Source organism: Fistularia commersonii, chromosome 3 (genome assembly GCF_037954325.1).
Source record: "Fistularia commersonii isolate RoL2024-O1a breed Wild chromosome 3, RoL_Fcom_v1.0, whole genome shotgun sequence".
NCBI classification, from domain to species: domain Eukaryota; kingdom Metazoa; phylum Chordata; class Actinopteri; order Syngnathiformes; family Fistulariidae; genus Fistularia; species Fistularia commersonii.
In genome coordinates, this window is record NC_141286.1 from 15,869,798 (window position 1) to 15,887,157 (window position 17,360).

Below are 17,360 nucleotides of genomic sequence, written 5' to 3' on the forward strand. Positions count from 1 at the left end.
CTTCAAGTCCAGTTGCCACAACAAGAAGATTTCAACAGGATTGCAACATGTTTCCAAAATCCAATAAAACACACCTTATCCTTCAGCAGACTCAACTTCTGAGTAAGATCGATGACTTCGGTTTTCAACTCAGAGCATTTTTTCTCTGAGATGCTGCTTTTCTTGGAAATGGTCTCCAGCTGAGGCAAAGAAAAGCAGACAATATTGTCAGCCACTGTCGTGTTACTGAGGCGAGACAAATCCTTCCGCAGAAAGGAACACCCTGAAAATCCTTACAGTTTGTTCAGTTTGTAGGAGCTTCTCGGAGACCTCTTTGTACTGAATGTCTTTTTCAATGAGCGATTCTCGTAAGACACTGATGAGCTCAAGTTTCTCAGATGTCTGGGCCAAAGTGTTCTCCTTCTCAATAAGTGAGGTTTCCAAGCATTCTTGCGTGTCACTCAACCTGAAAATACAATTCAACTTGTTAAACAAAACAACTGACAGCCTGCATCAATACCAACATCATGTTGTACAAAGAATTTATCACACAAGTTTTTCCAAATACAGGTAGTATGATTGGATTGCTGAGGAAATACGGATTTCATGTCCTTGGCGAATGTTGTTCAAAGTAAGATGAATCAGTAAGATGACAGTTCATGACAGAATTGATATTATAATCCAAGTCAAAGTACCGGTAAATGCTAAGTCAACGACTGTTTCTATTATATACACTTTCATTTCAGAGTTCATGCTGTGCTCTTATTTGACTGACTAGGGGTGCTATCATATTAATGAATATTTATATATATAATACTCTACTTATCAAAATAATACCCCATCTGTTCTTTTACAACTTTGTAATTAGCTTGAATAAGTAGGATATACTTGAAAAGGAACTTAACAGACATTTACAGAAAGTAATGAAAGTCATGTTAAGTAATGCTATAATGTCTGAATTGGACATTTGGACATAAGTTGTAAAAACTCTGCTCATTGATCACAATAGGGTATGTTCTGATGATGGGTAAGGGAAATCCACTTACCCTTTCACCTGTTGATTGAGACTATTAACCAGTAGCTGATGCTTCTCTGCATCCCTGCTCTGCTGACTTCGGACACTGGCAAGTTGGGTCTGTAATTTCTCTGACTCATTCTGTAGAGGGAGAAAAAGAAAGATAAGCCGGCAAGTATTAAAATTTGGAAATCCCTGAAAAAAGAATCCTCACAGCACACAGATATAGAGGAAAAACAATGACCCAGTGGAGGTCTACCTAAAAAAAGACGTAAGCATTGCTATTGTGATGTTATTGGTCAGTATCAGAAGAATTGCTTTTTCTCTGTTTTACTTCGGCTGTCATTACTGATGATGAAGAATAATTCACCACACCCAGTGAGACTCCAGCACAATGTTGTAGTTGCTTCAAAAAAAAAAAAAAACACAATTTTTTTGGTGTTAAACAGGCACAACACGCATTAGCTGTCACCGCCAGAGGTGTTCTCTAGCGCACACCTATGAGGGATACCCAACACACCTGAGAGACCCAAATTGGCTGCTCATCTTCATCTACATCAAACGTCACCTGTGTTAGAAGGGTTTGTTACACACACCTTATCCTCAGAGGTGGGGACATGCAAATCACTGAGTGCTTATCAATCAGTAGGTAAATGATTACAATGTTAGTATAAGATAATGACAATTAATGGGAGGAAAACTGCTTTGAAGCTAACCCTGTTCGTATAGTGTGCAATGCAGCTAGATAGTATTCTGTTACCTGTAAGGCCTCAATGCGGGCCTGAAGTTGTAGCCGATCTTCCAAATCTTGACAACGCTCCTCTAGGTTCAGAATCTGCTCTTGCAGTTGGTTCCGTTCCAGCTCCAGTTCCTCCACAACAGACCGTAAACCATCTGTAATCAATAGTTAGAAGGATGAACATTCAGGAGTCATCCTACGTAATAAGCACGTGCTTGTGTGTTAGTACACAAACTAATGGAGCCAATGGCTGATTCATTTTAACTGGGGTTTTGAAGGCTGTTCTTCCTGATTACGTATGTTCTGAGAGTTGTTTAAGACTTTCTGTTACCTTTTTCTGGTTTAAGGGCAAGGGTTTTCTAAATGTTAGGCAGGAGGCAGTTTCCTCAGGCTGTCTGAACGGATTTAAAACTATATGAAATGAAGACAAGTTGTTTTTATATTATCTGAATCTCAGTTTTACTCTCTGTGTTTGATCTGAATTGTGAATGCTTTAGGGGAGACCTTATTTGTTGATTTTGTTATTATGTCTCCGCAATCAGATAACTTGTATCATCTGTGATAATATTTTTCACTTCCTGTGAGAGCTGTTTGCAAAATGCATGCTCGACTATTATTCATGAAGATTTCTGCTAAAATGATGCGCAGGAAATCAAGCTTTGTGTAGAACCATTTTAGATTCTTGTGGATAGAAACATTGTTGGGCATAAGTAACCAAACAAGGGCACACAATGAAATAATTTAGGCAATTTTACAAGTTATGTCAGACTGATAAAATTATTTTCAAACTAAGCTGTGCCTAAAACTCCAAAAAAAAATATTCCCCGGCATAGCATAGTAAGAAAAATTAGCAACATTTAAGGCTTATCTACAAACAAGGTGGGGTAGTGCGGTGCAGGAAGTAGAGCAATGGTCTTTGGAACTAAACATTCCTGGTTCAATTCCCGGCTCCTCCTAGTGTGTCAAAGTGTTGTTGAACAAGACACTAAACCCCTAACTGCTCCCCTGGAGCCTACTGCTCATGGTTAATCTATGATAGGTTAATTGCAGAGAACAAATGTTTCCACAAGGGATTAATGAAGGATAGATTAAGCAACCATAAAGGTTCAAAAAACATCAGATTTCCTACCTCAGCACTCCCAATCAAAATTTATGGATGGGCAAATTTTTGACTTGAAGTTTTTAAGAGATTGCAATTGTATCCTTGTAAAACAACACTTTACCAGAACACAAAAGAGGATGAAAGAATACAAAGAAAATTTTGAATAACAGGCAAAAAGGAAAACAAACAAACAAAAACTTACCACAGATGAGGGGTAACTTGCCACCTACATGTATATATGATCTCAAAAGAGTTCAAGAGTGAGCACAACAAATACTAGCCAGCTCAATCAGCATGCACATAACCAAAAAATATTGCAAAATGATAAAATGTCAACAAATGTATGATGATTAATTTTGGTGTTTGGATGAACAGTTGTGTTTACTTTTTTAGTTTTTTTTTTCTTGCTGATGACATGAGCAAATGCACCAGTAGAAATAATGGCAAGCCAAACCAAGCCCAACCCTTTGGCACACCAAACCTAGTATACCAATGAGGGACTTACATCATGATACTGGCAGGTTAGATGGTGAAAAAAATAGACAAAACCAACCAACAGCCAAAGTCCAACACTAAAAAACAAGTTTGAAGTGTTATGGTGGAACCAGAAATCAACCCAAAGGCAACTCAGGCTTCCCAAATATCCCGGTGACCATGTGCATGCCAGAGTCAACTGTCTAGCGGGTCTCACACCTGTGTCAGGAGTACTGTACTCAGGCCACCAACCTCCCATGTTCTCTCCCTCCATAGGAGTTGTGCTCTCAGAAGTGCTTCGGGGATCCTGGAATGGGGCCTGCCCATCAAATTCAAAGTCCTCCTACAAGACAAGCCATCTGAGTTCAAGCACAGTCCAAAAAAAAGCAAGAAAAATGCTATAATTCAAATGAACAGTTACATTTTGCAATAAAAAATAATAAAAAAATAAATAAAATTAAAACAGGCAATCACTTTCACATTTCTGTGTATTTGTATACAAGACAACTCCTGAGGTGTTGTTTGAGAAATGTATGGAAAGTCCCTCTAAGTTATTGGTTTTTTGTTTTTTTTTTCATTAATACTTTTACTCTTGTACGTTAACCAAATATGGTACATTTAACGTGAAAATTCCTATCAGTTTCATCTTGAATATAATTTCCAGAAGTGTAAGTTAAAATTGTAACTATCTGCACCCTTTCTCTCCTTTTATAATCTTATACTATTTCAAATTGCAATAATAGGCCATGTGGATGATGTGCTAATACGCCCACCCAGCAAATTTCACAAAACAGATTTGTGGATGCATCCACAGAACTGTAGAGCAAAAATGAAATGAACTGTTATGCAAAGTAGAGCAGCCGAGAAGAAAACTATGGTGGATGCAGTAAAATATAGCTTTTCAACTAAAATGCACTCAGAACAAATTAGACCAATTCACAAAACAAGTGGTTCACGAAAACTTAAAAATGCTTTTTTCTTCTGAGCAGTCAGAAATGAATAAGCTGAAATAAGAACCACTGCTCGACAGATGTGCTGAATGCAAGTATCTTATGTAGGTCTTACAAATCTAGATCAGTGCCAAAAAAGAAATAAAACAAAACAAGTAAAAAAGACTTTGTTATGTATATCTTTCCCCTAAATTAAGTATTATTTTAATTCCATATAGTGCTTTTAATGTGCTGATCATTTTGATTTTGGTCACCATTAACCTTTGCCCCAACTTGGCATGGAAAACACTGTGTTAATAAAATCAAGACTCACTTTATTTCTTCACAACTATTATTCTATTATAAATTCAATGGGCAAAAAGCACATATATTCAGCTTTTAGAGTAAAATGTAATTTAAGTTGCAAATCTGAAATACGTATAGATACTATATACGTATATAAATAGCACGTCCAGTAACCTATTTATGTAATCAAAACAAGCCACTATTGTGCTTGCCTACCTGTAAACTCCGTTCGGCTGGCATCGCCAGCTTCTTGGCTCTGTGCTGGCCAAGCCCCCGGGTTTGAGCCAGCTCCTCCTCCAACTCCTGCTGCCGGGTGGCCAGTGCTGGATCGGAGCAGCCAGGAAAGAACCAGTCATCCTCAATCAGTTTTGTGCCACAGGAAGAGGGGAAGTTTGGGTCGGATCATGGATGTACTTATGGATAGCAAGGTCAGTGTAAAATGGGATGACAGAGTGATAGAGTGAAAGAACGTCTGAAGACAGAATAACAGGAATAAAGAGTACAGAAGTAGTAAGATGGCACAGATGGCGTTTGGTGGCTTTGGTGATGGTGACGAAGAGACACGTTTAAACAGCACAAACAAAACGTCTTACAAAGCAAATGATTTTCAATTCCAAAGTGAATGCAGCAATAGGCAAAGTATGTAGACAGACTAGGTAGAATGAAAATAGATAAAGAAGAGTTACTCCTGATATGTATGCACTTTTAAATTCATCTGAAGTATGCAGACATTTACAAAAGCACATTCGGTTCAGAGCCATGCACATCTAATTTGCATTGCAAATGAAAAACAGACTGCATTCAAACGTGGGAGACAGAGAGTAAAAGTAGTTGTGGGAGGAAAGCGCAGGTTTTTATTCTCAGTCAAATTTTTTTGATCACTGTCCTTAACAGCGAGACCAGACAGCTATTTAGTAGAAGACCAGGTAGGTTCAGATGTGAATAGATTCTTTGGTGGCTTTCGGTTTGATCCAAATTATTAAGCAGGATAGGATGGAAACAGGAAAATGCCAAATTGATAAGGATGTATAAAATGTATTCCCATCTGTTTTGTGATAACAGGCTTATGTGTAGGGGAGGCAGGGATGGATAGCTGAAAGCAAGGGGTGGTGCAGAAAAAGAGGGAGAATGGAAAAACCAGTAAGTTAAGCAGTGGTGGTCAGTGTGGACTTAGTGTAAAAGCAAGGAAAAGCAGACACAGGCTCTATTTAGAAGACCTGTACATTGAATTTCTCATAAAAGCAGCAAAAGAAAGCATATGATGGTAGTTGGGAGTAAAAGTGCAGTCCAAATGTATTTAGATACTGTTTACAAGACCTTACAAGAATTAATCTGGACAACATTTGACTTAATAAGCAGGAAGCATGCAATCTGTACGTCACATTGGAGTACTCTCTGTATCACATAACCAGCTATCTTTTTTTTCTCTTATTTTAGAAGCACTTGAAATTGACATTAAAAAACATACTCAAGTAAGTGTATGTGACTACTGTACACCACATCAATTAAAACCCCCCAAAAGATGACAAGAGGAATTATACAGATGAAAGCTAAAGTGTAGGTCATTGGCAAAGCTTATAGATTTTGGAAACCACAGAGGGTAATAGATAGAGACACCTGGTCCAATAGACCTCTGGTGGCAAATTAACTTTAACAGATTTTTATAAAAAGTGACCATTTCCACAGTGGCTTTGAATTAGTGCTTTTGTTTTGTATTCAAATTGAGTTCAGTTGTAGCTGAATTTAATCAAAATCAACAGATATAACTAATGAAAAAGGCCATTAACCAAATGATTTGGAGAATAGTGTGGAAATTTTATATTGTATACATTAGAACATGTATTAAATAGGTAGATGATCAGAGGGGAGGATAGCAATTTGTTCAAGGATACAAGTAGCACATTATAGTAAGCTTTAATATAACTAAATAAGGAAGCTTTAATATAACATTTTATGATAAGATTATGTGTTGACTATTCATGTTTGTAATGACCAAGAGGCCCTGACTTGTTAACAGTAATATAGCATATTGGGTGGCCTAAAAAAAAAACAAAACAAAAAAAAAAAAAAAGCCTTTTGTGATTCACCATCACCCTCATCACCTCAGCCCACCATATAACAGGAACACCACTGTGAAGAGACCAATTTTCTAAGGTCAGTGGAGGATGACCCGCTTTTTCATTAAAGGAAAAATCAAGTGTCATAACCCCATGTATAAAAATAAGAAAGAAAACACTTTTCAAAGTGATGTCATGAATTGCATGGTATTAAAAATTTGACGACATATATTTTTCCCCCCTTTCTGATTCACAAAAAATCCTGTTATTGGTATTTGTATCTGAAGACAGCATTGTGTTTGTCTTCAGGTTTATTGCATAACACTCTCAGAATCTGAATGTTAAAGGAAAATATCAGCTTTATTGACTAACACTGTCAACACTGGCTCCCGGAAAATAAAGATCTTGGTCAATCCCCTTACCAATGCTTTGAAGACTTCAAATTGTGCAGTGAGTTAAGTGTGGTTTTCACCATTTCAATTACAGATCAATCATTCTGTAAAAAAATTGACTTATGTCCTTTTAGCACAGAATTAGACAGCAAATTGTGTATCCAAATTCCCTACACACACACACACACACACACACACACACACACACACACATATAAAAAGATATATATATATGTCTGACTAAATTCTGTATAAACAGCTACATTGCTTGGCATTTAATGACACCTGTCAAGCTGGGAGCTGGCACAAGCGTTAGTTCTCTCTCAAAGGTTAGTATACCATGATACAAGAAAATGGAAGTTTGAATAAATCTGGTGTTCTGTGATTTCAGTGTATTATTTCTAGATTCTTTTGTGGCCACAACAAAAATAGGAGGAGAAAAAAAGACTACGAGACAGGAAAACAGGAAGGTATGAAAAAAGGAAAGAAAGAAACAACACCAGAAAAGGGGTTGGGGAACAGCAGACTCAAATGTAGAGCCTGTCACTGTGCTGCCTGCAGCTCACCCAAATGAAAGGCAAGGCTCAGGGAAGCTACATGCAGTACAGTGAGCATGGGCTCCACTGGAAGGGTGGAGGAGCCTGCATGCACAAAACTGATGGGAAACTGTTCTGTTTGACTACTCCCATCCCTGGAGCAGGTGCTGGAAGGGGAGGCCCACGAGATGGGAGGCAGCACAGGTTGGAGCAAATGCTCCCCATGAAGAGGATTGGGGGGGGTAATGAAGAAGAAAAAATGTTCAGTCAGACAACAGAGGACACGTGGCAAACAGCAAAACAAAAAGGAAATCTCTTATACAAAACATGGTGGAGGTTGTTGCTGGGGGTGTTAGGGTGAAATTAAAGGTGATATTTACAGCTATTGGTGCATTGGGGTTTACTGAATTATATTTGGTTATACTCAGAGGTGTCAGAGGTGTATATCAAACTATAAAACAAGACAGACCAATTACAAACACCTCTCAATATACCATGGCATAATTCCCTAACAGCCCCCAAAATGATGAAATGAAAAGAGGTATAACATCATAGAATGGATGTGATTTCTGGCCAAGATGTTATTTGGAAATTAAATCATACATAAATTTGTCTGTAGTAACTTGAAGGGACCATTAGCATTGAAAATTGAACTGTGAATGCCTTGTTTACAATTGATTGCCTGCAGCATCTGTCTACTGCTGCAGTTTGGTCACATGAATCTTACTGGAATTAGCTCAAAATTGCAACGGCTAATTGTAAAGTGAGGGAAAAAATATAATCTAGCTACCATTGCCACTCCAATGGGATTGGTAAAGATAACTCAGCTGTTTTTCCAGAGCACTTATTTATCAATGTCAACCTGCAAAGTTCGATGTCACTTCAAAGCTGCCTGGCTTTATTTGCTCCTGGGGAAAAAAACATGTACCACATAGTATCTGGAATTGCCACCAGCAGAAGACTAACTGATGTACCTTGTCAGGAAAAAAAAGTTCATCCTGGAAAAAAAAAACAACAGAGATGGAATTTCATACCCCCTCCCTTGTCATGATATATCAGTATTAATGTGATGCTGTGACATCCTGCCTCACACTCAGACATGGGAGTCTGTTCTGGTCCCCCTTCATAATGGTCACAGGCCTGCTAACCCACCACAGAAATATCTATGGTACGATTATTTTAGGAGGAAAGAACCAAAGTATTAAAACCAAAAAACTAAAGAAAATAGGATTTATACCATTATAATTTGTTAAAATGCTGTACAGCTATTGTGATGATATGGTTTTTTAAGATGGTGTTTTATCTTTGGACTTCCCCTTATTTAGATCATAAGAAATACAGGTTAACTATCGCAGTTCTCAGCTTATTTGCTGAGAACTGATGTTGCCTCTTCCATTTTCTAAACATGGCAATGCCTTAACCAAACTATAGTGAGCTGGAAACAGACACCTCAGCTTGATATTTAGAAAGAAAGGAATTTCTACGTAATGTCATTGACCTATTCTTGGAGAGCTTGATGGATTTTCCAAGAAGATATGTGTACCAAAATGCAATGTTTTTTCCCACCATCTGAATAACTGAACCTTACGCTTAATGAGGTACAATCCAAGTGTTCAGTCAACAAGGCCTTCGAATGAAACTCTTTCATCCTCTTGCAAGGGCCTTACCCTCTCGTTCTTCCTCCATGTGGTTAATGCGTAAAGTCATGGCCGCCTTCTCTTCCCTGGCACGGTCCCTGGCACTGACTGCCTCAGCCACCATCTCCTGCCACTCCAAGACCTGGCTTTGAGTGTCATCTGCACTGCCCGACTCGCTTGCCTATCACCGGAGGGAAATGTAAGAATCAGGGAAAAATTAAGCGCCAAACATCTGGGGACAAAAGTCTGAGCCACTTTAGAAAGACATCCTGAATCTGTAACCTGAGAAGTAGCCCTTTTGGTAAACTGCTCCAGCTCAGCTTGTAATGTCCTCTGTTGTTCCTCGTACACCACCAGCTTAGCCTCCAGCATGTCTAGCGGGGATAGACGCAACTTTCAGAGGGAAACTTATTCATTTTATGACAAGAATTAATGTTTTTGTCTTATGTAATTCTAACATAAGAATGAATTAGAAAAAAATCCAACAAAAACCGAACAAAAAAAAAACTCACCGCTCTTTGCTTTGAGCTCATCGAAATGTTCAACCTTCCAAAGGTTTTCCTCTCTCTCCACCTCCAGAGCCGTGACACGACTCCTTAGGGTAGTCATGTCAGGTGGGGCAATTCCAGCCTTTAGTGGAAAAAGAAATCACTGTTCCAAGGAACTGTCTTTCATGTATAAGTTGTGTTTTAATAACTTAAACGTTGTATAAAACCTTGAGTGCAAGAGTTGCTTTTAACCCTAAATTTTTTAACGACTCTCATCAAAATCAGTTCATTTTTGTGTGAAGGTACAAATAACATCAGTTATGTTTCTTGCATTTTCAAAAACAAAGAACATAGGAATTGCTATAAATTATAGTAAGGCATCTCACTTGGCTTTTCTTTAATTCCTCCTCCAACTGTCTGATACGTGATTTTGACCAGGCTTTCATTTTCAGGAACTTGGCCTCTGATCTACTGGCCTCGTCTATCTTTTGTTTTGTCTGGGCTGCATACAAATAAAGATAGATAAATGGTTATGACATGTGGACAGAAAATTTTACAGACAAAAACCCAAAATACATAACTTGGGATGTAGATTAGAATCTGTTGAACTGGAAACAGCATGACATCAGAACTTATGTTTAGTTAGGTAATGAGCTCTTCTTCACTATGAAATTTCTTCCACTAACCTTCCAACTCAGTTATCCTTTGAATGGAGGCAGAATCAGCAGGCAGGTTTTCAGCACCTGAGGTTTCCTGACAGGCAGATGGAGCTGCTTCTGCAGCCCTTCTAAGTGCATCCAACTGCCCCTGGAGATTCTGCTGGGTGTCGGCCATCAGTGCTTGATGCTGCTCAGTTAATCGCTGCACCTCTGCCTGCTGCTTCTCCATCAGGTCACGAACCTGCGCTCGCATCACATGTTTCTCCGCCTCCATCTTCGATTCCAGGCTCTCTCGTTCAACTTGTTGCCTCCACAGTCGCTCCTTAAGCTCCTGTGGGTAGAGTGAAGACTGCAGCACTTAAAAAAGGTCACAGGGCTGATCTAGATAGAAAAAGGTGAAACACTAGGTATTAGATAATATGGGAAATTATTAAATAAACAGAAATGCATCTGGAAGACTGGAATATGTGGGGATGCAAGAAAACTTTGATTATCATATCAGATAAATAGACTGTGTAAGAGGCTGTCATCCTTTTAAAGAGGTACTCTTCACGGACTTGTCTAGTGTGTTCTCAGGATCCATCTAGCCCTCCAATACTGATATATTATTCTGTAAAAAAGCGCTGAGATGTGGCTCTTTTTTAGAGCGACAGCTACCCATTGTTTTTTTTGTGGCTGAACACACCTCTACTGTTGTAAACTTTTTTTCTTATATGACAGATTGATCGAACAAAGCAGGAAAAGACAAAAAATCTGATCAAACAACAAAAAAAATTTAAAAGGAAAGCTTTGAATACATTTATTTATCACCATGATAAATTCGCTAACACCCATAATTTAGCACCAGGAGCAATTAGAGAAGAAATTAGTATTTAAAAAAGTAGCAGAAATGTTTCCTGACCTTTATCTGCTGGTCCCTGCCATCCACCTCGCCTTGGAGAACATCAATGACCTGGGTTTTACCCAGCAGGACTTCCTCCTTTTCATGAAGCTTTTGTTTTAAAGCTTTTAAAAGCTTTGGGAGAAATCAGAGAAAAAAGACTAACTTCAGAAAGTCATGGTGATAAGATTATAAAAACCAGATCCCACTGCCACACGGTTGATTGAACTTCCAAAGCCAAATGCAAGAGCCAGAGTGAACTCTGCAGTAAAATTTCATCAGTTTCTGCTGAGCATAAATAACAAGTGACAAAATTTCACCATCAAAAAGAACAAACATGGGAAGTTGTACTAAATAACAGAGGTTTGGGGTTCTTCTTAACCTGCTCAAGGTCAGCACTGGCATCAGATTTTGCAGCTAGCTTGAAGAGCTCCTGTTCATGCATCTGGTTAATCTCTGTCAGCTGGTTATCCTTCTGGAGAATTATGTCTTTAAATGTCTGGATCTATAACAGAACACAAAGCATCATAGACACCAATGAAAAGGACCTGAACAACAATTTCAAAAAGTCCTTATAAGAGGTATGCCTGGCTAATATAATTACAATCCCTGTTTGTTTGGGTTTTTTTAAACAATGCGTTAGTGCTTTCCATGTCTATGGTATTAAAAAAAACTTACATTCTGCTTGTACATGCTCTCTTTCTGGATGTACTGCTCCTTCTCTGTAGCCAGGAGCTCTTTAAGGCTGTCTGTCTGCTCCTGGAGTAAACTGTAGCGCTCCTCTGACTCTCCTACCTTCTTGGTAAGGTTTTGCACAAGCAGCTGGAGCTCCTGCATTGCCCCGCCCTCTTCTGTCACCTGAGAAGGTAAAGAATGATTGAGTCCCAAAGATATACATGATCAGATCTCAGAAAACGGATATAATGGCTAAATACATTTTTATAAAAGCGGTGTGCAACAAAATTGACACAACATTATCTGAATGTCTTTGACCTTTTCATGTGATGCAGGGGGGAAGGGTTGAACTGCTGCCGTCGCTGTTTGCAAGTGGATGATGTAAGCCTCCTTATCTGCCAACTTCCTGCTCTTCTCAGTCAGCATCGCATCCATCTCCTCGCCTCGCTGTCGTTGAGACTCTACCTCTTTTTCCTGAAGAAAAAAAGGTGGACAAATGAGAAAAAAAAATACATAGAAACTAGCTTCAGAGGTGGTTTTAGTCTAATTACATTAATTACTGAAAATAGGACAACCAAATTACTCACAGGTACTTTTTTAGTTTTAAAATTGTAGAATAAGTTCTTTTTGTGATTAAAAAGACAGTCACATCATGGCTAGCAAATGTAGAAAAGACTGATTTGATTTTATTACTTGCCCGGGAAGACTTTGGAAACAAATCATACTAGAATAAAAAAAATTATGAAAATTTTAAACTACTTGCTTTAACACCCTTCAAGAGTCAAAAAATCATGTTTGCTTGAAAAAAGAATTATTTGTTGGATTTTACCCTTAAACTGCAATTTTGGTCATTGACAGTCATGACCTTTCAATGTACAGTACATATTGTTATGTTTAACTAGGAGTTGATGTGAAATCAATTTGTTATTACTTAAATTGATACTTGAATATATTTGATGATTTAAAACAATTTCCACCTATGTTTTGAGTGTAGTAAAATGGTTCCTGCTTCACTATCAATGTAATACTAGGACATTCTAACCTTCTTTTCCAGTTCCTTCTCTTTTTGAGCAAGATTTTGTTCCAGCTCTTCAACCTTCTTCTTAAGCAAGACAATCTTGCCCCGGTTGGCTTGGTCTCCTCCCTCAGATGCCCCCTGCAGGGACAGGACAGGGCAGAATGGTGATTTGTCCAATTAATACAAATGCTGGATGCATAAAACATTTCCTAACATAAAGAGGTTGACATTCACCACCCCTTAACTCAGTAAGCACATGGATTTCAAGAGTAGGCAATTTGCTTTGATGGCACAAAACAGAGCTTGGAAAAGGGTAAAATAAAGTTCTAAAATGTAAGTGAATGGATTTCCATTCAGTAAATATGCTTCCTGCATATTGACATCAAATAACAATGACTGATAAAATAAGATGAACCAAAAGCAATTTATCTACTGATGGTATTTAAATATTTATATTTAAAGATGGACTTGCTTACTCTCCTGCTGTGTTTTGGTGTATCTGGACTGCTGTGCTGCTTCTTTAACTCCTCCAGCTGTGTGGTAAGTGATGTCACCTTGGCCTTGTTCTGGAGACGCAGCTTTGACAGTTTTGCCTCACATGTCTCCTTCTCGACCTGAGTCACAGATAATATCTGCTAAGTCTTTACTCGACTCCTGGAGCCTTTTACCAAAACTCCATCTTGTGATTCAAACCATTTGGAGGTACACTCACTCCAATAACTGATAAAGCTGACCAGTCAGCCAATAGCAGAAAAAAGCTGGACCAAAAAGGTCAGGGCCACCAAGTTGAGATACTTAATGAAACATTCAAAATTTTTAAAACATAAACAGCCATACATTTAAGTCTGATGTTTGAGTTGTCTTCCCAAGGTGGGTGCTGTTCGAAGCACTTTTGCTCCCACAATAAAAATAAGTAATCTATCTAAATAGATAATGCAGCCTCAGGGCGGCACTGGCCGGTGTTTCCCCAAGCCAGCCTCGGAGGGGGGCACGGGCCAGTGTCTCCCTGAGCCAGTCCTAGAAGCTTAGGAGTAGGTTTCAAGTTGTACTATTATGGCACTGACAAGAAGAGAAATGGAGTGGGAGTAATCTTGAAGGAGTTTGTTAAAAATGTTCTGGAGGTAAAAAGAATGTCAGACAGACTTATGAATCTGAAACAAATTGAAGGTGTGATGCTCAATGTTGTTGGTGGCTATGCCTCATAGGAGGAATGTGAGTTAGAGGAGAAGTTGTTGAATGAGTAAAATGAAGTGATGCAGAATAATATACCCAGAGATGAGAGAGCGGTAATAGGTTCAGACTTTAATGGGCATATTGGTGCAGGCAATAGAGGTGATGAGGAAGTGATGGGCAGATTTAGTATACAGGATAGGAATGCAGAGGGCCAGATGTTGGTAGATTTCCCAAAAAAGATGGAAATGGTTGTAGTGAACACTTTTTTCCAGAAAAGATAGGAACATAGGGTAACTTATGAGCAGAGGTAGGAGCACGCTGGTAGACTACATGTTATGTAGACGAGGTAACCTGAAAGACATCAGTGACTGCAAAGTAGTTGTTGATGAGAGCATACCCAAACAGCACAGGATGGTGGCTTATAGGATGACTGGTGACAAGGAAGATCAAGAGGACAAAGGCAGAGCAGAGGACAAAGTGGTGGAAGCTGAAAAGAGAGGAGTGTTGTATGGTTGTTAGGGAGGAGTTGAGAAAGGCTCTGGGTGGTCACGCTCTCCCTGACCATCCAGAGTCTGTGATCACTCTGTGATCAGGAAGACAGATAGGAGAGTACTTGGTGTGTCATCTGGAAGGAAAGTAGATAAGGAGACTTGGTGGTGGAATGAGAAAGTGCAGGAGTATAAACAGAGAAAGCAGTTAGCAAAGAAGAAGTGAGATACTGAGAGGACTGAAGAGAACAGACAGGAGTACAGGGAGATATAATGTAAAGTAAAGATAGAGGTAGCGAAGGCAAAACAAAGAGCCTACGATGACTTGTATGCTCGGTTGGACAGTAGGGGGGAGAGAATGATCAATACAGGGTGGCGAAACAGAGAAATAACAATGGAAAAGATGTATAACAGATCCGGGTGATTAAGGATAGAGAGGGAAATGTATTGACAGATTCGAAGAGTAATGGGAAGATCGAAAGAGTACTCTGAAGAGCTGAGAAACATGGAAAATGAAAGAGAGGCAAGGGTGGTAGAGGTGACTATTGTAGACCAGAAAGTAGCAGAGATTAGTAAAAGTGAATTACGGAAGGCATTGAAGAGGACGAGGGGTGGAAAGGCTGTTGTTCCTCATGATATTCCTGTGGAGGTGTGGAAGTGTCTACGAGATGCAGTGGGACCCTTTCTGACTACTTTCTCCAACAAGATCTTAGAGAGTGAGAAGATGCCTGAGTAATGGAGATGAAGTGAGAAGATGCCTAAACTATGGAGAAGAAGTGTGATGGTGACCATTTTTAAGAATAAGGAACCACTTTTAAGAATAAGGAGAAAGGAACTCTCATATTGTATGAGGAAATCTGGAATGGCAGAGAAGTATGTTGGACTGGTGCAGGACATGTATGCTAGCTGTGAGACTGGTCTGGTAAGCTATAGGTGTAACAGAGAAGTTCAAGGCAAACCTGCAAAAATTACATTTGTGACCCACACACACACACACACATACACACATACACACACACACACACACACACACACACACACACACACACACACACACACACACACACACACACACACACACACACACACACAAACACATGCACACGCACACATGCACGCACACGCACACACACACACTAATAGCTCACCTGAATATAAGCTGCACTGGCTAAAAATAAATGAATAGATATATGTGTACATAAATAAGCATAAATTTGTACATATATATGTTCTACTAAATATACTCATCTATAAGCCGCAGGTATCCATGTTGTGACATGCGATATTTACACAGAAAAAAGTTAAACTTTTAATTAACATACAAATATGTATTGCAAATGCTATTTTCCAAACAGTGCTTGTAACACGGCTAATGAAAAAGATGATTAATAAATAACACTAGGAAAAGTCCATCCATCCATTTTCTATGTCCGCTTTGTCCTACTCAAGCTGATTGCTATCTTTGTCTTCCTTCTGCGCACTAAATCCATTAAAGTCGTCCTCTTCAGTGTCAGAATTGAACAGCCTCAGAATTTCACGGTAATTTCATTGGGCCGATGTGACGAGGCTAAATGTTTTGGCAGCATGAAGCTCGTTAGCCCCCCCAAAAAACCATAAATAATCGCGTCACTGTCTAAGCCGCAGTGTTCAAAGCATTTGTAACGGCTTGTAGTCCTGAAATTACCGTATATTAATGATTTCCTTTTTATGCTTTTACTGTTAAATAAATAAAAAAATATTTCTAATCAATGTCCACACCCCCAGCAACAAATAAATGAATACAGAATGTAAGCTCATGAGTACAGGAACTTAGGCGCTGTGTCCCGAGATGTGGCGTTACGCATCCTATCCATAATGGCTGACTCCGAATCCTGCTGTCTCTATTTCGGAATAGCAAACCTTGGGAGATTAATGGCTTAATGGATCCAGCAGAAAACAGCTTGGTGAATAACTATAAGGAGCCTTAAAGGCCAACAAAAAAGGATATAAAGAGGTTTAGTAGACTGGGTATTACACATCAAACTAGTCTAAAAATAAATTCAAACCATGAAAACAGCACTATGATGTTCCAAGAAACATCATATAGTATTTTTAAAAATACAGTGGACCAAGAATTGTAATAAATCAATAAATAAAGAACAGAAATTTACAGATCATAGGTGACAGAATTCGCATTACTCCAGACGCCACACTGAACCAGCTGTCGATCTCTCACTCCATCCTTCCCTCAATTGTGAACAAGACCCCATGATACTTAAAATCCTCCACTTGAGGCAGGACCTCTTCCCCGACCCAGAGTGGGCATTCCACCCATTTCCAGTTGAGCACCATGGTCTCATCCCAACCACTTCACTCGGCTGCAAACCACTCCAGTGAGAGCTGGAGTTCATAGCCTGACAAGGCCAACATAACCACATCATCTGCAACAAGCAGAGACTCGATCCTGCGGCAACCAAACCGGATCCCCTCAACACCCTGGCTGTACCTCAAAATTCTGTCTATAAAAGTTATGAACAGAATCGGTGACAAAGGGCAGTTCTGGCGGAGTCCAACCCTCACTGGAAACAGGTCCAACTAAATATAAGCAATGCGGACCAAGCTCCGACACGATCGTACAGGGACCGAACAGCCCTGTACGAACAGCCCTGTGCGGAGTTTGGTACCCCATACTCCCAAAGCACCCCTCACAGGATTGCCTGCGGGACATGGTCGAATGCCTTCTCCAGATCGAACCAACACATGCAGACTGGTGGGCAACCACCCATGCCTGCTCGAAGACCCTGCCAAGGGTATAGAGTTGGCCCACTGTTCCA

The 17,360-nt window shown here is 39.4% G+C and overlaps 1 protein-coding gene across 2 annotated transcripts in view; it reads right to left on the reverse strand.

The window, feature by feature from the left end:
* LOC147235661 (uncharacterized) overlaps nt 1-17,360 on the reverse strand; it is a 42,336-nt gene that overhangs the window by 17,602 nt on the left and 7,374 nt on the right. The window contains exons 4-20 of one of the 2 annotated variants that reach the window (XM_086143803.1): nt 13,363-13,500; nt 12,911-13,024; nt 12,187-12,342; nt 11,872-12,051; nt 11,576-11,698; nt 11,215-11,328; nt 10,341-10,644; nt 10,041-10,156; nt 9,679-9,796; nt 9,449-9,540; nt 9,197-9,347; nt 4,761-4,867; nt 3,562-3,652; nt 1,755-1,888; nt 1,026-1,135; nt 277-445; nt 75-179 (exon numbers count right to left, since the gene is read on the reverse strand). In XM_086143803.1, the coding sequence (XP_085999929.1) occupies nt 75-179; nt 277-445; nt 1,026-1,135; nt 1,755-1,888; nt 3,562-3,652; nt 4,761-4,867; nt 9,197-9,347; nt 9,449-9,540; nt 9,679-9,796; nt 10,041-10,156; nt 10,341-10,644; nt 11,215-11,328; nt 11,576-11,698; nt 11,872-12,051; nt 12,187-12,342; nt 12,911-13,024; nt 13,363-13,500 (2,322 nt within the window). Of the gene's footprint in view, nt 1-74; nt 180-276; nt 446-1,025; nt 1,136-1,754; nt 1,889-3,528; nt 3,653-4,760; nt 4,868-9,196; nt 9,348-9,448; nt 9,541-9,678; nt 9,797-10,040; nt 10,157-10,340; nt 10,645-11,214; nt 11,329-11,575; nt 11,699-11,871; nt 12,052-12,186; nt 12,343-12,910; nt 13,025-13,362; nt 13,501-17,360 lie in introns of both variants that reach the window. The other variant, XM_086143804.1, reaches the window with a different exon arrangement.